Below are 20,345 nucleotides of genomic sequence, written 5' to 3'. Positions count from 1 at the left end.
AAATTAGCGGAAAATTAAGAGCTTCTTTTTATTTGGTGCGAGGAATGCAGGGTATTTTTTCGAGATAATTCATCCCAATCCGGCCCTTCGTATTAAAACATTCCTGATTTTTTTTTTTTTTTCGACAACTTAATTGCCGAGATAATTAAAAAAAATTGCAGTGATGTTTATATTAATCGTCATAATCTGTATATATTTTGATCTTGATTCTACACAAATATCATTTTAATATAAGGTAGAGAGAGACAAAACGGGGTACTTAAGAAAATACTAAGTTTTTGAAAATTCGAATGCGCTGAATTTTTTTGTTTTTGAAAAAAATTTCAACTACCGCCAAAAAAAACTTTGTTTTTCAAATTTTGTTAAAATATATACCTGAACATTGTAGAAGCTTTCAATAAAAAAAATTGTTTTCACAAAATTTTTAGGATACATAATTTTGCTCCACCCTCCCCGAAATTATTATTTCTGTTATTAAGGAACAAAAAAATAATTTTTTATCATAAATTCAGGCAGGCACGCGTCTGCTCATATCATCCCCTTTGTTTAATTCCCATCTCGATTTCTCGCTTCTGAACATCCTTTATTGCATTGCTCCTTCCTCACCCCACGGATCCGAAGTAAGGAGCATTAAGAGCTCCTAGATTTATTTATAACTACATTTATGCGCATGCCACGTAACCCCTTTTGCCTCAGAATTATTGCGTTTACTCTCCCAGACTTATTTACCGTCTTCTTCACTCTTATCTCCAAGACAAGACTTAAAGACAAGTTCAACTACATTATCCTGTCCTTATTCCTCACCCTTTCCTCTCCCTCTCCCTGTCCCACGGGACTTGTTCGCCTTGTTTCTCTCGGATTCAACTTTAATTTTTATCCCACTCGCAAATTAATTCAGACTCACTCGTCTTACCCAAATTCACAGTCTTGAATTTTAGTAGGTCGTGATGCATAGTCGGGAATCATGAGGGCGACATAATCCCAGTCCAACTTTTCAGGCAACTGTACACACACAAACACATACACACATTTTGAAATGACGATGTGTCGCGGGTATGTTGTTGATGTTGATATACATTGCTGGTTAAATGAACGTCTCTTTCCTCCAAAACCTCATCTTACCTCAACTCAACTCAACTCACCTCACCTCTGGATCCTACACACACACACACATAAGCACACTTATACACAAACACCCCGAGGCATTCTCTCCTCATTCTACTCACAGACGTGTCTCAGTCGTGTATGTATGGGGTGTGTCTAACGAAAATTATTTAGGCTCTGCATCAAGTCTCAGAACAACGCCAGTTCCCATAAGGGATCTAATTTGAATAATTCAACAATAACATCAACGATCCTTACATCTTTATTCAGTCTTGAATCTTCAATTAAAAACCTAAAATATTTTGTCCGGTTTAATTAAATCCGTGAAAAAACTTTTTGATATGGCCAATTTTCATGCTTGATTTGAACATCAAAAAAGCTCCCTAGACAAGTCAAAAAGATTTTTTTTTCTCAATTTTCAAATCTTTTTATTATAGTTTTCATTTTTACATTATTTATAAATTGTTACTAATTTATTTAAATGTAGTATTTTTTTAATTTCTCGCTTAGACTCAACTATTTAAAATCTTGTTTTGTTTACATAGTTTGATATTATTATTTACGTTTTTTATAAAAATTTTTTATAAAAGATCTAATTAATTTTTATTTTAAAAATTAACCACTCAGAGTCGAAGATTTTTAATACTACACTTAGTCGAAAAATTAAATATGGGAATATAAGTCTATATGAAAAGTTTTTCCACGGAAAAATAATATTCAAAATTGTACTGAAATTTCACATTCTAAATGTGAAAGCTTCTAAAAAATTTTGAGGATAATGAAATTTTGATTTAGATCAACCAAAAAGAACAATGTCTTGAAAAGATCCCTTATCACTAAGAATAGAAGTAGATGGTAGTAATCCCGCTCTATCTGTATCGGCATTAATTCTCGGGCTCTCTTACCTCAACTCGCCCTCTCCCTCACAAAGATTCTGTAACCGTCTACCGTCGGCTTTTAACCGGAACAGACGCACCCTGTAATAGGGAAGTTGGAATCCAATCTGCAAGTTTGCAAATTCAATTCACCCGAGTCTTGCGAAGAGCGCGGAATAGAACGAGCCACCACCTTTAGCCATCGTCGGCAAGAACATATACTCTTACGTCTATTCCTTCCAGGGGGTGCACAACCCCCTCCTTTTGCTGGACAACGATACACTTTACTTCAAATGCCCACGATGGGTTATACTGTGTATCGTGTCCTGAAACTTCACTTCGGCTTCGACTATTGTTGATTATAAGTTATAACTTATAGCTGTTGTTAACATTTAATTGTCCAATTATCCAAGTTTGATTATTTGTCCCCTCTATAGTGAAAAATTGGAAAATGTTTTTTTCTTTGATTTGACGTTATTTAAAGAACTTTTTGATAAAATATAAAACAATATTGCTCATTTCTCCTCCAAACAAATAAAAAATTTTAAATTTTAAATCTAGTTGGATAATAAAGTCTATTTTCCAAATTTACCCAAATAATTAAATTATAATTAATATATTTCGTATTTTAAATTAATTTGAAAAAAAAAATATTGTGATTATTAATTTTAATCATTAAACATATTTAAATTATAGTTTAATTATTTAATTTTGATAAAGTAGGCCGAAATTATCCAACTGTGGTAAAACAAAGCCTAATTATTACAATGCAAAAAAATTTTAATCACAGTTAAATGATCTATATGAAGCAATTAAATGGCTCAAAAATATTCTGAAGTAAATCTTACTAACAGTGTATCATCATCAGTAGCGCAAAAAGGAAACATTTGGAGAAATATATTAATAAAAAAACAATAAAATGAAATAAAATGATTCTCACGCTTGAAGAAAAAAATATAAAGAGCAATTAAAGTATCAAGTAAAGACTTGTTTATGCATCGTGATAAAGAGTGAGTCACGCACTTATTCCCTCACGAACTAAATAACAGCCTAACATATCATATAATATACATACATATGCATATTTAAAAATTACAACAACAACAATAACATTAGCAATAAAATAATGCAACTAAACGCGTATCAGGGTAAAAAAAAAGCGCAATGGTTATGGTTAAGCTCGCGGTAGCAACCCCCCTGGCAATAATACGATTTTAATTGTAACGTCGGTAACATTTGTGTCAGCACGAGAACAAGAACTAGCCCGCGGGCCCGCCCACATCGTGGATATTTATGTGCCAACGTGTCTAATTTATCACTGTTTAATATCAACAGACTAAGTCCTTCCTCTCGGTTCTACTCTCGGTGGAGAGCAAGTAAAGACATACCACCTAGACTACATCCTAACTTTCTTACTTTCGTCCTCACCTCGTCGTTTTATACACAGTGATATACTGTCTTGATATTACGCTTTCGGTAAATCCTTAACCGTTGGCGCACGTGCTTGTCCATCTGTCGGAATCTCGTGCTTTCGTCGGTTAATCCGCCGAGGTTTTATTTTCTTTTTCATTAAAAATAATAACAAGATACACTAGAGAAAATAAAATGGAAAAAATACTTTTGTTGAAATTTATATAAGTTACAATTGAAATAAAAAAATCGAATAGGAATTCAAATCCTTTAAAATGAAGATTTAAAAATTTTTTTTCACTGTTAAAAAAAATTAACTTAATTTAAGAAAAAGAGAAATTTATGAAATATCCCAGCTCAAGATATATACTCTTATCATTTTTTTATCAATGTATAAAAATTTTTAATCAAAATTCTGCACTAAACATCAAAACTACGAATTAATTTTTTATAAAAATTTTAATCCTCATTAAGAAAAATTTTTTGCCATAAAATACAAGCTTATTTCGACACAAGATGACATTCGGACAAGACGATATTAATAAATCTGAAGAAAAAGCATCAATACAAGTTGGTATAGTAGAGACAAATATGTCTAAGTTATATATTATTGGAAAAGAAATAAAAGCGAGGACAAGTCAGTAGCCGGGTATGAGAAAGCTCTTCGAGTTCTTTTCATATAATTCCCTTTATATACGAATTTCGATTCTCGAGCACGGTACTTTTCGATGGATGCTCACTCGATATGATACAGATACGACGATATGACACAGAACTCTGGGGATCTAGATAAAAGAAACGAGTGGGTAGGACGTGACGAGACAATAGATCACCGGTCCACTAGCTATAATACAATCGCATCAGCATCTCCACCTTGTATTGTTTGTTCGGCTTTGATATCGAGGCCACAAGCTCGCAGATCATCCCTGTACCGCGAGCACGATATACACCGCATACGAGATGATCCGTAGACGATCATCATGCACCCAAAGATCTTATATATTATATAATATATGATGTATATTATATTCCCACTTCCCACTTCCCACTTCCCACTTCCCACTTCCCACTCCATACTTCCTCTCGTACACTTTTTGTTTTATCACACTTTTTATTGTTACTGTTCTATTCAGTTGTTGTGTTTTTATTATCCATTCTCATCCGCTTTGTATCACTGTCTGGCAAAAGGGTGGCGTTTCTCGGCAACACACGTTCCACTTTATCTCTTCCGTACACCGTGTGAGAGATCGTCCCTCCTCAGCCTATATATATATATATATATATATATATATATATATATATATATATATATATATGTATACTATTATGTTGTATATAGTAGTGTTTGCTGGCTGTGCCTCGAGTTAAGTTACTTGAATATATGCTACCGTTCATCACCATAATTAAGCAATTATTTTTATTCTATCATAAACAATGTATTAAAGATAATGATATTTAACTGTATTCTCATATCTAAATATATTCTATTTTATTTCTAACATGGCTAATTCACAGTCGAGATAAATTAGCCACCTTTATCAATGATTAATTGTTTTATGCTAATGAATATTAATTATATTGTTGCTATTTATATACTATATATTTATTTCAGCTTTTAAAGATAATGCTAAGTATGTCTCATTATTGCATTACTTAGTTATCATTATGTATTTATCAAGGAAACAAATTATGTGAAAATTACGAAAATGGAAATTTTTAAATTATGAGACGGTCCATCTTATCTTAATCTGACTAGAGTCATTTTTTTTGAAAATTATTTTATTCAATCTGAATAATTAAAAAAAAAATTTTTTTTAATTCTACAATTTTGCTGAACTTTGAAATTTTATATCTTGTTTTACAAGTAGCGTACCGAAAAGCATTGTATATATTTTTTGTAGAAATTAAATGCTCTGACAAAAATATATCTTTTGATTTTTCAATAAATTCACCTTTTTAAAAATTATTACCGGTTAAAGTTAGACATATTCAAAACTATCAGATTTTCTTCAATTTCCGTTTTTTTTTTTTTTTATCAATATTTTAAAATAAATGACTAGCTATTATATTTTAAATACCTCGGGTTTTTCGATTTATTTTACACTTGATATTGCCAATATTGAAATAAATGATAGAATCTCAATTAATCACTTTTCTATATAATATTAAAAGTAAAATAATGTTTTTTATCATAATAATAAATAACTTCTACAGATCGATATTTATTAAAGACAAATTGATATGTACTTGTCAAACTTAAACAAACAATTTATTAGCTCAATAAAAATTTCTTAAGTCTGCCTGAGTCTGAGAATGATTTCTTTATTCTTCAATATTTATTTCTGTCTATCTGTTAACACTCTGAAAATATACATACAAACACCTTTAATACTGATCGCGTTGTGCAGATATATATCGTGTTACCTGATTGACTACTTCCTGCATTCGAACACTCGACAGTTAAGTATGCCTACACATTAATGTGCACGGATACTTACTCTATATTTATTGGACATTAAACTTAGCGAGTGATATCGCTGACAATTGAAGCGAAAAATATTGAGTCTAGTTGAATGCTAGTTTACAGCAATAAAAAACAAAACAATATCTTTCTGTTAGCGATTAGAATAAGTGATTTATATTGATATTTATTTATATATTTATGTATATGTATATATATTTTATTTGAACATACCATCTATGTGAAATTTTGTTTGTAGCGAGAGAGAAAATGTTACTTGACGGTGATGCATACCTGGAACAAAAATCAAAATAATAAAAAATAATAATGAAATAATGTGAATAATTTTTAATGCCAGATTGATGGTAAGTTGAATTGTCAAGGAATTATTATTATATTATATTGTATTATATTATTATGGTATATAGGTTTTGAAATAGTATAAAAGCCAGCAATAACTACAGCCAGTTAAGCGTTTGTGGAATAAAATTGCCAGTGAAAGCTAAATTGGTTTTACACGTACACGCAGACTCGAGAAATAGCCTCAAAGAATTTTAACTTATGCTGAATAAGAATGTGCAAAAACTTTAAAAAGAAGCGAAGAGAGAAATTAAGAAAAATAAAATAAAAAATAAACATAAGTAGGAACAAAAATTTACTACCAAGTTGCTCGACAAAATTTATCTTCTTTTCATTCAAATTATTTAGCCTCATCACGCATTTATGTATTCCTATCCGTGATCCGTGATATTGCGCTTTTTAAACCAACCATCTTTTTATTCTCACTTTCGTCAGATTTATATTTATTAAGACCCCCAGCGGCTTGTATTAGTCACATAAATTAACGTCAAACAGACAAGACAAGACAAGAACACGCAGGATTATTTCTTACTCCAGTTACTGAGACACAAATAACCGTAATTAAACTATTAGTGTCAACATATTTTTAAAAACTTACACTCAATATTATTATTATTATTAACATTATTATTATTATCATTATCTTGCCGTAAAACTTTCACTGAGTAATTTAATCGGTAAATAAAATCGCATTTAAAAAATACTAATCTAACCCCTAACAATACGTCCAAGCTGAAAAGTTTCGAATAATTAGACTTGAAGTATTTTTTAATCGCCGGTACTCGATTAAAATCCGATGCCGATGGGCATAACAGCGTATCTGCGTTAAATAAAAGAGATAAACATTTTTTTTATTTTTCGACTTTTATCCTAAGCGCGATTTTAATCAACCCCAGCGCTCTTTGACGCTTCCCCACCTGAAACACGGACTCGCGCCCCAACCATTTAAATTCCTACGGTTAATTACACAGATTTTCGATCAGATGAATCATACATCCCCTAGGCCTTCTCAATGGAATTTTTACGTTTGCATTCGATAACTGTACTCGATGGATTTTTGCGTATGCACACAAACAATGCACCTATTTTATATATTATTTCTATACGTTTCGGGTTCTATTTACATCGAAATATTGTTTCGATTCCATTCATTCCCGAACAAAACATCACTATAATTATTTCAACATCAATTGGATATATTTGGGATGAATTTTTTAGTTAAGCATTGTTTTCCATCAGCATTAATTATTCAATGTTATTTGCATTTGTACAACCCTTGTCAAATCACATCGCGAAATATAGATGAATTTATATAATATTTTGACTGGCTTGTGGGTATTTGGTGAAAAAAAGGGGGTGGAATGTTAATAACATTGCATCAACTGTTTTTATATAACAATAGTTGCTTAAAAATGTCAATCTTAATTAATAAATATAATTATTTTGTATAAAAATTGACGTAGTACAATAAAATAATTTATGATTTTTTTTTTTTTTTTAAAGAAATTGATTACATTTAAATCCAAGAATAAAAATTCATAATAATCATAATTAATCCAGTTATATGTAAGTGAAAAAGAATAAAGTTCACCCTCGAGTAACTTTAAGCCGAATTTAAAGAATGTAATCTTTTTACGGTAAATAAAAAAGGGTTGCTTCTCACGTGACACCTGGAACCTTGGAAGCGGGTAAAGTAAAAAATTAACTCCGACACCCCCTAAATACTTAATTCGATGACTGCTAATTGGACAGTTTTATTAAGGGATGCATATTTCAGATGCCGTTTTTATTATGTCCAATGGGAACCGAAGGAATTAAATATAACCCCGGTATTTTTTCCACGACGGTGTACTATTTGTATTTTTATACAGAAAATATAATAAAAGAAGAGCTCTAGACTGGGGTAGGCTTTAAAAAAAATTACATTTCAACCCTTCAAAAAATATTAGCACGATAAAATAAGATACTGTAACCCTTTTCGGCCTGTGGCGAAACGCGTTTCTGAGTATTGTTAAGCGGGATTAAAAGCACGAAAGTGTAATTTTCGGGGTTAAAGAAGAGATTTACTTTATCGTTTATTCCTTCGTTCTTTCTTTGTTATTATTTTATCAAGAAGAGCACAAAACCACTTTTGTTCCATTACATCTTTCTCATTCTGGATATGGCATTAGACGGTTTTTCATTTCCAACTTAACAGTTTCTCCCTCAGAGCCTAGAGATCTAAATTTCGTAACACGAAAACGTAAGCGCTGAGAGACAGTATATAAATTTTAATAAGCCCCATTCTGGCAACCCTTTGAGCCAACTGAAATTAACAAATTAAAAGTTTCTCTCATTTCCATCTCCGTTCGCACAGACCGCCTCAGATTCTCTTGTCGTGTTTTTCATCGCCTAACTTCTTTTACATCTTCAACTTGTCTTACAGACTACCCATCGGCACGGGCACCTTTAGTACTCTCACGGTTGACATTCCGACTCGAATCTCATCCAATAGCCCGAAACTTTTGTCGTTTCCTAATATAATATACTTTTCACGACTTGGAAACTTTTCACGGAAAAAAATGAAAAATCAGGAGTAAATTTGTACTCCCATCATTCGGAGTACCAGAGTGAAGAAATAAAATTATTAACTAATACTTTAAAAAATTCATCTCAAGTTTAATTTTGTAAATATCAATTAAATTTTTTCAAAAAAATTGCCTTTTTTGGAATGTTAAACCAAATTTTGTTAAAGATTATTTTATATTAAGTCTCGTTGATAAATCCTGACGTAAAAAATAAAAAAATAATAAATTATTAACATTACTACGGTTAATTAAATGAAATAAATTACTTTAATGTTGTGCAAATTCATTGAAAAATAAAAATTTCTAGAATTTCTAGAAATTAGAGAGAGAATTTCTCTTGTAAAAATTGAAAAAAAATTTTGATGCAATTTATTTTAAAGATTGTATAAAACTAAGAAAAAATGTTATTTTAATTTTTTAAATCCCTAAATCCGCATTTTCTAATTTTTAAAGAAGAAGCAACTATTCTTTAGTGAAATGATTTAATAAATATGTAAGCACGTAAGCACGATAATAACAACAACTACCATATACTATTCATATTGTAGAGCGACTAGGAGTAACACGAAGAAATTTCATCCCTCTACCTCAAAGTTTACTTGCTAGGACACAACATGGCGGGGAAGCAAGAGGGTGGATTTCTAGTAGAGACTTGAGGAACTTGGTAACTCGGTAACGTGTTCTCGTTAACGTTCGACAGACGACCCCTCGAGTGCATATCGACAGGGGTAAGGAATGAGGAATTAAGGCATACTATGTAGTGTGAGCATCACGGAGTATTATATCGTATCTTCTTCTCTTGGTTGTATCACGGTGTATGTATGTATGATGATGATGATAATAGTGTAAACTGTAAACTGTACACAATGTGTATTGGCATGTGTGTTGGCATATATGTATGTATATTTAGATATGTAGAGAAAAAGGAATGAGAAAAGGTTGAGCATGAGTAACCGAGTAAGATTTCAATTAAAACAACCCCCTGGCACGCGGGAGGATTAGCGAAACCAATCCAGGAAGATTGTCTTCCCTACAAGAAACTGAGAAACCCCTAGTAGTTTGTGCCTCTGCATAAATATCAATGTTAATTACCTGAGGAATGTCTTCTTTATTAACCTGATAACAGTTTTCGATTTTGTAATATCATTTGCACTCACGAAAATTCAGTAGAATTATTTTATGATGAAAAAATTATTTTGATTCGCCAAAAAGTTAAAAAAAAACACCAAAAATTTTTTATAAATTGAACTTTGGCCTTAAAAAATTTTTGAATGAGTAAATTTATCAAAAAATTATGGAAAACTATTTTTATAAATCGTTTAATCCAAAATATAGTTACTTTTTTTTTTTTAACCAGTCGAACTAATAGATTCACATAAACCGATCAAATTGATAAAAGTGTATTGAATGATAGTCAAAATTGTTGTCACTAAAATTAAAAAGTTCTTAAAATTAAAAGCAGGTTAGAAAAATTTTTAACTCGACAAATTTTGATAAAATTATAAAATAAATATAACTTTATATGAAAATATTTTTCTTTGAAAATTTTCCAAAACCAAATTGACGCAAGAAGTTTAAATAGAGGTTTTGATGTGTTTTTAAAATAATAATGATAAATTAACGGGACATCAAAGAGTTGGTATGATACAAGGGATAATGGAGAGTAGAAGAGTAGGTTTCAAGACAAGAGAAAGTGGAGAAATGGAATCATACTACGAAATCATAATTAACGAAATTATGTCGGAGTAACTCGATAGGCTCTGCTCGACGTGATGGGGAAGCGGTGAAGTGGTAGGTTGTGGGGTGCGTGGGCTACGGGTTGTGTCTAAGAAGAGTAGCGAACCGGTGAAGGGTTGTTGGTGAGGTTACACGGAGTGAGAGTGAGCAAGACGTGCCAATGCGAATACAAATGCGAATAAGAGTACGATACCGAGTTGAGAGTAAAGTTGAGTAGTCTATACGCTCACATGCTACTATGAACAGCGAAATTGAACGCTCGCGTAATCTTATACTACGCCGGGGGAGAGATTGCGTTGAGCTTGAAAAGGTTTTAATTATAGTTATCGGAATTCGCGTGAAGCTTAACTAAATTACGAGACTTTAATTGTGGTCAGGCTGCTTTTTAAATATTTATTTTCATTTTAAATATATATTCAATCCTTTAAATCGTATAATTATTCAATATATTGTAATTAAATTGTCAGTAATGATATTTCACGTTTAGTAATTAGAGACTTGTTCTATTTTCTCGTAAAATCAATTATAAAACCATGTTATTATATTTTTTGTTGATGTATTGCTTCTATGTAATCTAGATTTTTTCTATACAGACACCCACATATATCGTGATATCTCTTTAGAAATCATATTTATTCAGCACACCTACAAGAGGTAAAGATTCAACCCTTAGTGACAGGAAAATAATTTCCTAAAATTTTATATGATTGCTGTAAATTGACGATAAAAATTAAAAGATATAATAAAATTTATTAAATTAAGAACTTTTCAGAAAAAAAAAAAAACATTGAATTGTTTTATAAAAAATATTCTATTTTTCTGTCTTTAAATATTTTAATAAAGTCTTGTTTTTATTGAATAAAACTTTAGAGGGTGAAGAAATTTTTCAAAATCAACGTAAAATTTTCCGATGTTAATTATTAATCTCAACTAAGATTTTGAAAACGATACATCTTTTCACTTATCATAGTCAAACATCAAAATTTAAAATCACACACATTTTAGTTAGACATGTTAGTTATACTCCTGAATTGCGACAAAAAAAAAAAAAAAACGTCTTTGTGAGATATATCCATTTCTTTTATTTGGATTAAGTGAAAGGTGTTTCTTTCGTCACCCCACGGATCTTGAGAATGAAGAATGCTGCAATAGATCTTCACGGGCGCGTAAAATCCCGCGTGGGGTGTACAGAAGATAAAGATGAAGCAAAAGGGAGAAAAATCCTCGAAATCTCAACAACTTTTACGGTTGAGGGCTCGAGTAAGGGCGTATCGAGTTACACCACTAGCGAAATAGAGAAGAATACATCGGAGGCACTGCTTGTGGACAGTGTACTAAAAGAATGTGTCTGGGTGGATGCAGTCGATCAAAGAGTTATAGGTGATTTAAGATCAGCAGAAGCCGAAAATTTTCAGTTACTAAATAAGATACATCTGGATCGGTATTGTACCTCGTGTGATAGACAGAGAGGACGACAATGTCGGAGCCAAGAGGGCGTTAACAGAACTTTAATGGAGATCTCAGATAAAAACGTTTTTTAGCCGAACGGTGAAAGACCTCTTTGACGGATTACGCCCAAATCGTATCTATCTTTGCTGTATGGGATAAAGAAGAAGCAATGCTACCTGAAAGAGTAAAAGAGGATGACGGGTAACCGAACGCTAAGTGTTATTATACCCTAACAATTTTATCCTCAGCATCGTTCCGTGCCCGAGATATAATAGTGGGACTACAAGATTTAAACACCAAGCTTTTCACAGAGACTATCCGAGTTTACATCCATTAGACGTATTATCTATGATTTTAGAATAGATACTGCTGTTTAGAAATGAATACAGATACTTTTTCATTACTATTGATGCCGACTTATCTGTTGCACGATCTTCCCTTGTTAAATGTCAAAAGATCATACTTTTACAGAACATACATGCTCTTTCTCCATTTTATAAAATTATATGGCTATTTATAGACGCATTCGATTCAAAGTCTCTGTTTAGGAATTCACCTTACATTTTATTACACAGTCATGTTATCGCTTTGTAAATCTGATACTTAACTTTTTGCGAAACAACAATAATTAATTATTTGAAAATTACGATCAAAACATTTTTTTTTATGGACATGTGGCATGATCTGATCATATATGGCTATTTTTTATAATTTCTAAAAATTTATACGTCAATTAATTTATATTATTAAATAAAAATTAGTTTAGTAGTTAATTGAACCACTCTTGTAGCGAGACAATTTAGTAATCGTGCGCTCTCCGTCGGAGATTTTCAACACTATCAGGCCTGATATAGGCATATGCAGGAATCATGTAGAATGAAAAAAATCATCTCCATGCAAATTATTGAATGAAAGCTCTTCATCTTTTTAATATCAGTATCGGAGTCATACTAATTTTAGTAGCATAGAGGAAAATTTTTTTTAATTTCATACAGATTTATACCCTAAAAAATGTCCTGGACCGGAATCCTCTGAAAAGAGTGAGAGTGTGTCGCTGGATTTAAAGCTAGAGCTCAACAAGTCGAATAAAAAGCTCATAAATAATAAAGAGATAAATAAATTCCGGCCCTTTTTCCAGTACATACTTTTTCTAGCTTTTTCTTTCCCTAATAATACGGTATTTAACCTCTTACTCTGGTACTACACTAGCTCTTTTGCTCATTCGCAGATATAAAATCCGTCCCTCTTATTCTCTCACTACACGACGACCCTTTTCGGAATTCAGCCAACCCTGACTTGCTCCGCGTTTCTGCGAATGTCCCCGCGGACACCTGTTGCACGTCTCTACTATCAAACACTCCAAATATACATACATTGTACATACATTTGCAATTGTCGCATTCAACACATACTCCTACACACAAAGTTAGTGAGGTAACAGTTGAATGTACACGAACAACAAAAATACCTCCAATAATAGTCTCCCAGGGAAATTTATATTCAGTAAGAGAATAATATCAACACAATCCCAAATGAAAATTGTCCCGTTCAACTGACTCATATATATGTTATTATATAGATCTATAGAGAGTAGGTATTTTATAGCACGGGTGAGCGTGAAACCGTGAGTAATGTTTCTACATTTGAGGCTCGTTTGGATTCAAGGGATATTATTTTAATACAAGAGCGCACATTTACATGGATTTGACGCTAAATAATTAGAGTACGCTCTTTAGTCGTCAAAAAAATAAAAAATTGAATAATTCACATCATGCGTAACCAATTATGTTCAATTAAAAAAAATCTACTACCTGATTTAATAATAGTACATTGTGCCCCTAGGGAAAAAAGTAGTACATTTTCTCCCGCGTGTGAAATTGCCACCCGAGCCGAAGGCGAGGGTGGCAAACACGCGGGAGAAAATGTACTACTATTTTTCCCGTGGTGCACATACTATTTTTTCTCCCACCAGGCCAAAAGTTCGTAATTAAATATCGAAAAATAAAGCTAGGTTAGACAAACGAAAAGGGGTCCGGGGCGAAGCCCCGGCGCGGTCCAGGGGCGAAGCCCCGGCCGGGGGGTTGGGGGGGCGGAGCCCCCCCACTCAAAACAACAGTTTTTAAATTTAAAATATTTTGAAATAATTCACTTTATTTAAGTTTAATTGTGAAATTAACAATAGTGATAATATTAATCAACAATTATATCATTTACTTAGTTTATAGCGTAATAGTAATAAGTAATTATAATAATACTAGTAATTGCAATAATATTTTAATTATTATAATATTATTTGGTATAATTAATAGTAAGATTGGTAATTTTACACTTTTTAATAGTTACTGTTGGACAGTTCATGTTAAGGTCTTCTTCAGATTCAGTAGATGAAGCTGAATTGTCAGAAGTTTTTCTCTTGCTGATAATTTTTTTGAATGATTTGCAGCTTGTGAATTTAAATTTAAGCCTGGTACTGGAGACAAATCATTATTAGACTCGACATTATCAAAATCTTCGTCCCATACGATGTCATTTACAGCTCGTAGTTCAGTATGATAGTCCGGTAATGATTGATGTGATTCTTGTTTGTTTTTTGGTGCAATATTTTCTTTGCACGAATACTTTGGTGTAGCTAGCGATTCAGTCGGTTGTGCAGAAGTTGAAGGTCTCAATTCATTTTGCTTTGAAGTACTTGTTATCGTGTCCATAGAATAATTCTGTATAGTAAATCGTGTATTTTCTGAGTTTACAATTTGATTGAAAATTTTCGATTTATTATATAACGAGTTCTCAATGTACCCTTCAGCAACGGTACTTGATCTCCAGCCACCATGCTGTTTAAGTGTTGTAAGATTTGCGCCAGCATTTGCAAGTAACGTTGCTGAGGTACGTCTGAAGCAATGTCCGGTGTAGCTAGAGGCATTTGGCAACTTCAAAAACTCAGCAATTTTTTTTGGTACTTCTGATACTGTATTTTTACCCATCGCTTGACGTTTGCATGCTCCTTTGTCGTACAGTATAAAAAATCTGTCAGTGTTCAAATTATCGGGTCGTAAAGCTACGTACTGGAGAATTTTATCGCTGTATTCATCCATGATGACGAAAGAACGTGGATAATAATTTTTTGTATCGCGTATGGTAACAATGAACTGAGTTCCAGTGTCTTTAACATCATTAGTTTTGATACTACAATATTCACCTGATCTTAACGCCCCGCAAAATCCAAAAATGAGTATCACCTGTAATAAAAAATAATCTTAGTATATATTTATTTGTATATAAAAAAAATTGTAAATAATTTACATGTATTTAATTGTATATATCTTGAATTTTATATCATTATTTGAACATTACTCAGAAAAATATCTATTTTTATATTCATTATTTTATAACTTACCTTCATAGCCAAATAAATATCATCAGAAGCGTCAACGAGAAAGATTTTGATCTGAGACAGTGTTAACACTTGGGATTTTTTTGGGTGAAACCCTTTGTTGATATTTTTCATGAAAGTTTTCAGTTTGTGAAATGTGTTTATGTCTATTGAATGATTGAGGTTAAGCTCGGTTTTTAACATTGACCATCTACTCCACAGCGTAGATGGTTTTAATGTTTTTGACAACTCACTGAAATAAACGAGCAACACGTTTTCAGATATCTCGTTAATGTTTTTGTGTGTTTTCCAGTCTAAAAATTTTTGTAGCAAAGATGATATGCCGGTGCTGATTTTTTGGCAACTAATTCATTTGTTATTGCTTGAGCCTCTTGATCAATATTCATATTGTCATCATCATCATTTGAAATAGAGCTATCGGAAGAACTCATTTTTATAACACACTTTTTCTTAATTAATATTTTTAAAATTATGAAATCACTTGTAATTTATTGCACCACTAGGATTAACAACATGAAGTACATATAAAATAATGGAAAAAAGGGTTAGAAACATAATAGTTAAAACCACGGTGTTGTATACGACCGTGACTGAAGCAGATACTAGTGCGCATGCGCAAACTTTTTTCCCTACAGAAAAAATGTGCCACTTTTTTCCCGGATTAGCGGGAAAAAAGTCGAACTTTTGGCCTAGGGAGGAGAAAAAATTTTTTTCTGCAGACTTGATTATATGAAGGCTATTGATGAAGATGAAGTCATTTGAAGTTGATCATGATTACATCCGTCCTTTCAAACCACAGATCAATTGGAATTTTCCTATAATTATCTCTAACAAGACTTCACTAATACGATGTTACATTTATAAATTAAAGTGACTTCATGTTTTTTATATCATATTGATAAAAGGAATCAACATCCGAATTTTTTGAATCAATAAAGAGCAAAAACTTTATAAAGCACGATAAAATATTAGTACGAATAATATTTGAAAGACGAGAGGGGATAACATGGGCTTTAACACTGCAACAATGAGTGTTTCTTCGAAGAGCAGCTGTAGATTTTTGATAAGCAGAATCTAGAGAATGCGCTTGACGTAGCAGAGAAAGAGCGAAATAAAAATAGAAAGAGAGAAGATCTCAAAAGGGGGATATTATACTAGCAAGCTGCTCGTTAATTACAGGATATCACGAGTAGAAATTACGGCCGACGAAAAGCCTAGCTCATTTGTAACACTGTAGGTACTATGTATCAAACACCGTATGAAACATTATATACACTACATATAAATACACCTATGAGTAGACCGTTACTGTACTTATTAATCCGTAAATAAATATTAAATACACACTAGTGCCAATACCTGGCAATTTACGATCAAACAAAGTGGCAATCAATAATATCCAGCGTTAATTTATTTAGAAAAAATCTAACAGCTTTTTTGAGTATGAAGATTAATAACTTTTAGATATTGAAAATACCACATATGTTCTAATATGCTTATATTAGGTCTAATATATCCATATATGATCTAAAATGCCCATATATAATTTTTCGACCAAGAGTTGTGTTGAAAATCTCCGACAGATGATGTCCGGTCGTTGAATCGTCTCCTTACAAGTAAGTTAAGTTTGAAATATTAAATGATGTAATAAAAATCATTTTTTTCAAACTACTAAATCAATTTTTGTTCAATTTGATATATTAATTACGTACATACTTCTTTAAAAAAAAAAAAAAAAAAAAAAAAAAAAGATAATAAATTATTTTTCCATTTTTATATGTAGCAATTTTAAAAAAATTTTAAAGCGATTTTTGGTTCACCAAAATTAAAATAATTTGAACACAAAATCCGATGACTTTTATTCGATTTTTTCTCCGTACAGTAGGATTAAAACTATATTTAGACGGTGTCTGCACTAGTACTCAAACAATAAGGGTTGTACATCCCCTTGTACCTATTATGTACTATTTCGAGACTACAGAACTAGCCGTTACGAAACCCTGGGGGGTTTAATTTAAAGGAGGAGAAGCTTTCTCATTCAAGCTATAACACACACGTATGATACGAAAATTACTAGCAGTTATTCATACATATACATATGTATCGGTCGCATAACATCATTTATTTCTTAGTACTAGTGCCAGCGTATTATTTGTAGGACGGATGATTTGAAAATTGTTCCGACAATGGGAGTGCGTTTGAACTTTCCATTACACATTTGTATCCACCCTTCGTAATTTAACTGCGTACTAGATTCTTACTCACTTATTTGATTGCCAGAGCGGGTATTTTGCCAACATTTTCGTGCATTTGAGAGGCTATACTTAGCAACAAAACGCTCCATTGTTGGCATAATGAAATTTTTCTAGATCTCATCTTGGAGGTTATTTTTATTTTCATTTAAATTGTTATCTTTATCTTGACACTTTGACTAGTCTCTCGCGACTGGTCTATTACAACTTTTTATTACATTTCCATTCCATCTCTTGTCGTGAAGAAAGGATGCGTAGATATTACTCGTGATCGCTTACCAGTATTATACACTCTCACTTTTTATATCAAGCATTAAAAAGAGGTGAATGAAAATTGAAATGAATGCATTTTAAAGAGAATTACCAGAGTCTCACAGAGCCCGAGGCTACTCGCTTTCTTTTTCCTCCTGTCGAGAACCTATTATATTTCAATTTAAACATTCATGCATTTTTTTGAACTTACACCTTCAATCTATCCCTCTAGACTTGTTTGTTGCTAAAAATTTTTTTTCTTTGTGCTTGTAAATACCTCTAACGATTTTATTATTAACTTATGTGGGATCTTTGTAATCTGTGTAACTAATTTTTTACATTCTCGATTTTTTAAAACAATCTCGACCGAATTATTTTTCATAATAAATTTTCATGTAAATTTATTAAATTTTAGTTGCAAGATAAATGATGAAAATTTTTTATTAAAACTTGAAAAAATAATTTTTTACTCCAATAAAAATAAATAAAATCATTTCAACGTTTACTCCTTAAATTTCTCGAGCTTAAGTGGTCCCCTATTTATTGCTCGGAGATATTTTCAGATGATGATGATGATGATGATGATGAAGATGCTGATGGCGATTATTTGGGCGATGATGTGGGGACAAATGAGGCTCGGATCATCCAAAGATTGTCAGCGATGCGTTAGGCAAAACGGCCACCGGTTTTCTCGGGCGGCGTAGCATGTACATGCCGAAAGGGAGATCTGAAAGCCACGGCACGCTCGGGTCCTCTCATTCTTCAAAGCATAATCGCACGGCGGGTGTCGTTTCGCATTTAAAAAGGTGCCCAACTTCTCGCCCCCGTTTGTCGCAACGGGAGGTAGACATTTATCTCTCTCTTTAGCTTTTAGACGGGCGTATAGATGTACGCCCGGTATATAAGATGAGTGTAACATCAATTGTGCTCCAACATTATATTATTGCCACCGGTAAATAATATAAGGATAAACACGACCCTAAAATCGGGACCCATATTCTCCCTCCTTCTCGGTTTATTTTCCATTACCAGTTTTAGTTTTTTATCTCCCTCCCAAGGCTCTCAAAGTGTCACGCCTCGGTAATCGTCCTAAATGACGAGGATTTCACGCATCCGCGAATTATTTGTGTCAGACATTTTTGGGTACCTTTGCTTGGAAATCTACCACAGACATTTGTGTCCAAGGATCTATCTATCTCAGTTTTATTGCCAGATTTAAGCTCAGAGGAATTATTCTTCTAAATAAAATCATATAAATTGCAAATAAGATACAGGCGGGGAATGAAGCTTCTAGTTAAAAGATGTTTTTGTGATAAAATGAAAAATATCCAATTTAATCGAAAAATTTCTATGATCATCATTATTTAAGTACATTTTTTTTTAAATATTAACATTAATATTATAAAATATCCGTGACTAATAATTAACATGGAAAAATACAAATATTTTTGTTTTTATTACAAAAATTTCTTAACTAGGCCTTATTACCCGCCGGTATAAATACTTTCTCGAATTTTCTGATCAGCATAAAGTAACTTAATCCAGTAATAATAATATCGATGAAAAATCATTACTTTAAGATTCTAATGCACGTAGATTATACATCCTCGTAGTTGGATTGTTATACATCCGTTGTTTACTTGTATTGCGTGTAGATCTACGTCGCGTGACACGCACTGACGCGCTGCGAGTTTGCAGTAGAGTAGAGTAACAGGAATGACGACAAGACAACTCGAGTAGGTTATTTTTTTCCATCATACTTATATATAAGTATGTACACATACTTTAATACATACACGAATGTGATAATGATAAGTAAGCTGGGGAAAATAAAGTGAGAAAAAATAATATAAAGAAAGAATAAAACAAAGAAAGAAATAAGGAATCCCGTGAAGCGCCGACAGCTCGAGGTGCGATACTTATCCACGGGTGGCCAGTCTCTTTCATTTAATTCCATTAATTAGCAATTATAGAAATTCCGAGCTCAATTGCGTGACTTTTTACTCGTATATATGTTTAATCTTCCCCGGTGCGTTTTAAATGCTGCGTTAAAACACCTGTTTTACGATTATTCTTACCAGTGAATAAGACAACCTATCTTAGTCTCAATCATTCTTATCCTATCTTTCATAATACAGTCCTATATTTTTATTGTTTTTATTTTACGCCAGTCAATTCCCTGGAATCTGATATAAACGCATGCGCTATAGCCAGTGTCACGGATAACGCAACTCACAAGGAAGGTCCTGCGTTAACATTTATAAACAGTGGGAGTTTGCGCACTCTCTTTATCTTCCCTGTTATCATCTATATACATTGTGAATGTTAATTATAAATATAATATAGATTTATTATGATTTAAACAATTTAATTTAATGAAATTTTTATGATCTACAAAATTGAAAAAAATCCTGTACTTAAACAAAAGTGTTTTTTTCATTTGTGCATTTATGTTGTTTTTTTTATCACTTACGATGCACTAATAAA

The 20,345-nt window shown here is 32.2% G+C and overlaps 2 protein-coding genes across 5 annotated transcripts in view; both read right to left on the bottom strand.

Annotated features, from left to right (window-relative positions):
- Dac (dachshund family transcription factor) overlaps positions 1-20,345 on the bottom strand; it is a 202,265-nt gene that overhangs the window by 158,965 nt on the left and 22,955 nt on the right. For 3 of the 4 annotated variants that reach the window (XM_074246324.1, XM_074246326.1, XM_074246325.1), the window contains exon 2: positions 6,085-6,144. The exons of the other annotated variant lie outside the window; for it this stretch is intronic. In XM_074246324.1, the coding sequence (XP_074102425.1) occupies positions 6,085-6,144 (60 nt within the window). The remainder of the gene's footprint in view (positions 1-6,084; positions 6,145-20,345) is intronic. 4 annotated transcript variants of the gene reach the window in all.
- LOC141529335 (uncharacterized) lies at positions 14,318-15,969 on the bottom strand. Its single transcript, XM_074245834.1, has 2 exons — positions 15,358-15,969; positions 14,318-15,199 (listed from the first exon to the last, which is right to left on the bottom strand). Exons 1-2 carry the CDS (start codon positions 15,535-15,537, stop codon positions 14,318-14,320), a joined length of 1,062 nt encoding a protein of 353 aa, XP_074101935.1. The 5' UTR covers positions 15,538-15,969.

This window comes from Cotesia typhae, unplaced genomic scaffold (assembly GCF_013202065.1).
Source record: "Cotesia typhae breed Kobodo isofemale line unplaced genomic scaffold, CoteBio_Ctyphae contig_48, whole genome shotgun sequence".
Taxonomy (NCBI): domain Eukaryota; kingdom Metazoa; phylum Arthropoda; class Insecta; order Hymenoptera; family Braconidae; genus Cotesia; species Cotesia typhae.
Note: the sequence above shows the minus strand (reverse complement) of the source record. Positions and strands in the feature narration are given on the sequence as shown.

Coding starts and splice junctions, on each gene's coding strand:
- LOC141529335 (XM_074245834.1), bottom strand. CDS start 15,537: ATGTTAAAAACCGAGCTTAACCTCAATCATTCAATAGACATAAACACA. Junction 15,200..15,357: donor ATATTTATTTGGCTATGAAG/GTAAGTTATAAA, acceptor TTTTTATTACAG/GTGATACTCATTTTTGGATT.